At 39.7% G+C, this 5,656-nt stretch overlaps 1 protein-coding gene and 1 long non-coding RNA gene across 2 annotated transcripts; both read left to right on the top strand.

Annotated features, from left to right (window-relative positions):
* The first annotated feature begins 490 nt into the window (after window positions 1-490).
* On the top strand, window positions 491-1,450 carry LOC145696243 (uncharacterized). Its single transcript, XR_014133796.1, has 4 exons — window positions 491-558; window positions 752-824; window positions 1,149-1,219; window positions 1,285-1,450. It is a non-coding gene; the product is annotated as an uncharacterized LOC145696243 (long non-coding RNA).
* Window positions 1,451-4,085: 2,635 nt separating this feature from the next.
* Window positions 4,086-5,548, top strand: LOC145696971 (uncharacterized). The gene is made up of 5 exons (XM_081774104.1): window positions 4,086-4,248; window positions 4,649-4,932; window positions 5,028-5,147; window positions 5,192-5,228; window positions 5,328-5,548. The coding sequence occupies exons 1-5, from the start codon at window positions 4,169-4,171 to the stop codon at window positions 5,503-5,505; spliced, it is 699 nt and encodes a 232-aa protein (XP_081630230.1). The 5' UTR covers window positions 4,086-4,168; the 3' UTR covers window positions 5,506-5,548.
* The last annotated feature ends 108 nt before the right edge of the window (window positions 5,549-5,656 follow it).

Here is a 5,656-nt window from a genome sequence, read left to right as displayed (position 1 = left end):
TTTTCCTTTCGGTATTTTTGCAGACTTCTTTTTCATTGATTTTATTTGATAAAGCATATTTTAGAATCGATTTTACGCGCGCTAGAATTTGTAAATTTCTAAGAAACTCTTATGAACCTGAGTTTTTTCAGTTTTACCTTCGCGATCTATGTGGCATTCCTACCGACACAGCTGGCTATGAAAGTGGGGAGGAAGTGTATTTGGCGATTCTAGAGCTCGAGAATGGAAAGGTCTTGGAACCTGGGCTCAGCAACCTGAGTAGAAAACCTGATTCAGACTCTGGAGAGCTAAAATGAAAAGCCGCGTAGCGGCTTTTATACAAACGAAGCCGCGAAGCGACTTTGCAAATAAATCACATAAATTTTCCTTAAACTTCTGGCGAAGCCGCTTTGCGGCTTCTTTTTGAAAAGCCGCTACGCTGCTTTTCATTTTAGCTCTTTCAGAGCCAGACTCAGGTTTTCTACTCAGGTTGCCGAGCCCAGCTTGGAACTAGGACGAGGAAAAATTGACCCGGAAAATAACTTTGGATTTGTCCATTTTGATAGAGCTGAGTTCATGGTAAGCTGGCTATTGATGGTTTTAAATTGTAAGAAGAGATATAAAATATTTTGATAGGATGAACTCTTTTGGTTAAAAAAGGAGGCACTACGTAACCTGGCCATTTAAAACGATGGTGAATATTTTTCCGCGTTCGTCAAGTCAAAACAGAATTTCATCCGGCTCAGAAAGGCTGAGATAAATTAAAATTCAGATTTGTGAAGACGCAGATGAGGAGATTAGTGGCGAATTCGTGGTGAAGATTATTCAAGAAGACGGAAACGACGGTAATCTTGCGAGAAATAATATTGAACCCGGGGTTCTTTGCAGCCAAGTTTGAAACCGAAAGCAGGAACATGAAGAGAATCAGCTTCAGAGAAACTGGAATTTTAGTTCATCTTTCTAATTCACTTCACGGTATTTTGGTTGAGTGATTTGGAGATAGTTTAGAGATTCAAAACAGTCGCAATTTTAAAAGCAATGTCGAGTTGCATCATGAGTGCAGCCACCAAGCATTTAGCGAGAGCGCCAAATATTCTTTGGCCAGATTAGATGCTAGAGAATTTAAGGGGATCGCGCCGTTTTTTACTGTTGTAAAATCAATTTTGTAGGAACGGAAATTTGCCGCGCAAAGATTGCTATTGCCGATGAACAGAAGATCTCGTTTTCTCATAGAAACAAGGAAAGGTTAATTTTGAAGCTCTCGCCATTATATCCGAAGCGACAAAGAGATTAACCCGCAAAAAGATCGATGGAGAAATTTCCATTCACGGAAGAGCCCAAGTGCAATATTACCAATAAGACATCTTTCTCTGTAGCCCTTTTCCCTGCTATAAACTTAACTGACATTGCATGCCATTGACTATCTGGTACGCCTCTAGTTGAATTAAAATTCAAATAAAATTTCGAGAAATATGGCATAATACACACGTTGGCAACTTTTAGAATGGCTTGCTTTTCAGCTGCTTGTGGTGCCCAAATGTGCATAAGTGCGGCTTTTCCAGTGAAAAAAAAAAGAGGAAGGATGGTGAGGAAATCGGGCGAAGCTCCATCAGGGTCTAATAAGTAGGGTAATAATTACGTGTCGATTCGTAATCTGTTCATAAGGTTTTCTTATCGGACGCTATCGGGACACTTAGCATTCAATCATTTTCCCGCCTCAATTTTTCTAAAATCGTTTCTCTAATACGGTAAAAATGGAACTTCAAGTATGTCAGGATAAACAGCCTTTTTTTACTTTTGATCACGTGACAAATTGATTCAATTTCGTTTTTTTTTGTTCATGAAAAAAGACAAGATTTCCGCCGGGCAGGAACTTAGCCAATTAGTCTTTGTGCAATTATGGTGAGCCTTAGTGGTGAATATTTATAGAGTGAGGTGGTAAATTATGGGCCCGTTTGGCACGCGCTCGAACGCGTATTCTTTTGACGGTCGCGCAATCCTTTTAGGCTGAAAGCGAAATCGCTGCTTGCGTTTATGAAACCATCGAGCAGCTTACGTCAACCATCACGTGGACCAGTTTTGACATACAAGCACTTATTCAGTAAAAGCTCCAGAATTCGCTTTAGAAGGGTCGAACAGTCACGAAAGTTACTGACTCCCGAATCGACTGAAGATACAGGGGGTATTTATTCTGTAAGTACTCAAAAATTATCTTTGAGAATCATTAATTTTTGAAAAAACGACAGTTATTGATTGATCGAATTATTGATTTTGGAGCAGCGGAACAGATATCATCTGATGTAAAAAGCAAAAAATATGAAATGAACTAAAATTCAAAAGTAATTTTTTTGAAAGAAAGATAAAATGATGCAGATGGAATTAAGAAAACTATAGTGACAAAATGTGGCCCAATCGTAAAAATTTTGTGCAACGAACATTAGAGATATTGAAATTAATAAAATGAGACTTATGAATAAAATGACCTGTTACCAGAATTTACCATGAAGGAATTATAATTTATAAAACGAAAAAGAAAACGAGAAGCATTTCTGTGAAAATGTGATTTTCACAGCTTTCTCGTTTATTTGCAGGTTCTGTCTGATTAGTCTTGGCTCACAATCATCTTATGATCTCCGTCTATCCGATTTGGATGAACCTGACTTGAACGTTTAAGTTTCAGGAAACTTGCGTGGCGTGATGATATAACCTCCTCCAACAAAACAAATACAGGAATTGGGCTGATTCCTGTGTTGCCAGAAATTAACGGGAACAACAAGCCATCGTGGCTGGTAATTAACAAGTGGCAATTAAAGCGTTGCACAGTTGCGGTGAACTAATGTGTGATTTTTTACAGTTGACTTGACTGTCAGATAAAACAGCTCATTTCTAGCAAGAAAAAAGGTTTTTTCAGACTTTTGGGAAATCGAAGGTATAACCCTTAAAACGTCCACGATGGGCGAGAGACAGAAGCCCGGGAGAACATCATCCTTCTATCATAAACTAAAAACATTATTGAAGCTAGTATTCCCTGAACAAACCACGTTGCATTTTCGCAGATCAGAGTACCCCCCGCTAACTTTGACAAATTACAATAGAAAAAAAACCAAGCTGACACATTGTCTCTTTCACTACGTTTTTCTAACTGTTACGAAAACTTTTTTCCGTTTTGTATTCAAATTGCTCAGCGGGAGAAAACAACCCGCCGGAAATACGAAAAGAGCAACGGGTTTCGGAATCGCCCCTAAACGGGTAATGCGCTATTTTGAAATAGTTACAGTAGTGAAAACGCTTCACACGACAGCATTGTTACAAGATGCCTCTTACAGGGGACATCTGTTTGAAATTCTATTTGTTCTATTTGATGAATGAAAATAGCATTCTCGGGACCAAATTATGACCCCCTTCTTTCTAGAGCTTATCTGAAAGCCCATGATCTGAAGAGTCGAATGGTATGTAACTTAGGGACTGAGTCATAGATAATGACGACATTTTGGTCGAAATGAGGGCCTTATGGGGAAAACCTATGTAGTGCCATAACTTTTTATTGAACACATAAAAGTATAGTGATTTTGGGCTCATTCGTAAGAGGAACTTGAGATCTAGGTCGGGAGCCATAAACCACGTTGAACCGGCCGGTTTCAAAATTTTGACCACGTGGTTGACCGGGTGGTTGACTGCGATTTTCCTCTCCCGACCTAGATCTCGAGCTGCTCTTTCGAATGAGCCTAAGATCAATATCTTTTTATATGTTCAATAAAAAGTTATGGCACTACATAGGTTTTCCCCATAAGGGCCTTATTTCGAGCAAAATGACGTCATTTTCTATGACTCAGACCCTAAGTAACATACCATTCGACTCCTAAGATCATGGGCTTTCAGATAAGCACTAGAAAGAAGGGGGTCATGATTTGGTCCCGAGAATGCCATTTTCATTCATCAATTTATGAATCATCGTGTGATTGATATAACTGACAAATAACTTTAAGAAAAGTTGTTGAGAGAAAACCAGCAGTTCTGCTGCACATCTCTTGAATAGTAGTGGCTTCAGTGAAGCCTTCACACAATTTGCCCCGTTTCGATTCCGACTGAGTTCTTCTTGCTCGCTGATTGGCCAGTCTCACTGGAGAAAGAAAGAAAGAATTTCGAGGTTTTGAGAAGGAAGGTTTGAGAGTCTTCGAGAGCGATAACGATGGGAAGAAAAGAAGCAGAACTGCACCCATCACAAATTCAGAAGCAGAAAGAAGTCGAAGTTAGACTAGGATGTTTGAGGTAAGAATTGACTCGCTAGAATTTCAGAGAAAGTAAGAATTACAAAACAGTGGCCGTAAACGTGTGATGTTTCGATCGATTTGTCGAGTACCTGTCGATCGATTAATTTTCTGACCTTCTGTCAATCATCAGTCAGAGGTTAATAAACCTGCCCTTGGCAGACAGAATTTCTAACAGCGCTTGTTCAGCTCTATTCTTTGGACTGAAGTAAAGTTGCTTTCAAAGCTACTTTGAAAGAAAAAATGTTGTTTCCTAGTTCAAGGGAAATCAAATCTATCGGGCGAGGGAAAACAAACCCCGCCCAAGATTATAATGGAGTGAAAAAACTCCCTTTCGTTCGGTAACTTTGCAAATTTCAATCGAAATTGAATTTCCGCAAAACCGTGATTTCACTGTTTAGTCGTTGCGATGGATCAGCGATGCTCGTTTCCGAGCTTGGAACAGTCGTTTGCGGAGTCAACGGCCCTGTAGAAGCAAAGGAGCGAGAACAGGATCCGATGCGAGTTACAGTCAATGTGATTCTTCATCCCCCGTCGAATCAGCAAGCTGGACCTGTTCACCGACAAATTGAAAGGACCATCTCGGGTCTTCTCTCCTCCCTCGTCCAGAAAGAAGCCAACCCTAGATGTCAGATTCAGATTGTTTTGCAACCGCTCGAAACAGAGTTTTGCGTGACTCCCTTAGGTAAAATTATTGATTATGACAGCACACAGTTGTCATTTGTAAAAGAGAAACCTCAAGGGTGAAAGCAAACAGTGTTTTACAAAATGTTATTTTAGTAAATTGCGCGATTCTCGCCATGTTAGACGCTGGAATACAAATGCACCACGTTGCTGCTGGAGGAACTGTAGCTCTTCTAGCTTCAACTGTTGATGAGAAGAAGACGCTTGATCTGATTGGTATGACATTCAAATTTGAACTTGTCTTCTCATTAAAATCTTAGGGAACCCAACGCTAGAAGATATTAATAACTCGATAGGAAAGTGCTCTAAATTATTATATATTCGATCTTTTTCTTATAAAATCGAACTATTAACGATTCTGAGTCGGCGATTTAAATTCTGAGCATCAATAAAAGGCTCAATTCACGCAGTATTCTCCCGAACCGGAAAGCTGCTGGCGGTTCAATCCGATGGCGATTTCCAGGGTCATCTTATGGACGCGCTCCACAAAGCTGCCAATTCCGCGAAGCCGGTTTTCAACCTCTTCCAAGATGCTGTTCAGAAACGCCTACAGACTGAAACTGTGAATGTTTGAAAGTCGAAAAAGAAAAAGATTGAATAAACTCCTGACTGAGTAATCTGGAAATTTTCGAAAAAGAAGATAACATGTTTATGCACGAGTTTTGCGTCTAAAAGTTGCAGAAAGATAAGATTTTCCGTCTCTCCAAATTCTTATGAAACAGCAA

This window comes from Oikopleura dioica, chromosome 2 (genome assembly GCF_907165135.1).
Source record: "Oikopleura dioica chromosome 2, OKI2018_I68_1.0, whole genome shotgun sequence".
In the NCBI taxonomy this organism is placed as follows: Eukaryota; Metazoa; Chordata; class Appendicularia; order Copelata; family Oikopleuridae; genus Oikopleura; species Oikopleura dioica.
The sequence above is the reverse complement of the archived record's forward strand: the minus strand, read 5'-3'. Positions and strand labels throughout refer to the sequence as shown.

Coding starts and splice junctions, on each gene's coding strand:
- LOC145696971 (XM_081774104.1), top strand. CDS start 4,169: ATGGGAAGAAAAGAAGCAGAACTGCACCCATCACAAATTCAGAAGCAG. Junction 4,249..4,648: donor GTTAGACTAGGATGTTTGAG/GTAAGAATTGAC, acceptor TTCACTGTTTAG/TCGTTGCGATGGATCAGCGA. Junction 5,229..5,327: donor GATATTAATAACTCGATAGG/AAAGTGCTCTAA, acceptor ATCAATAAAAGG/CTCAATTCACGCAGTATTCT.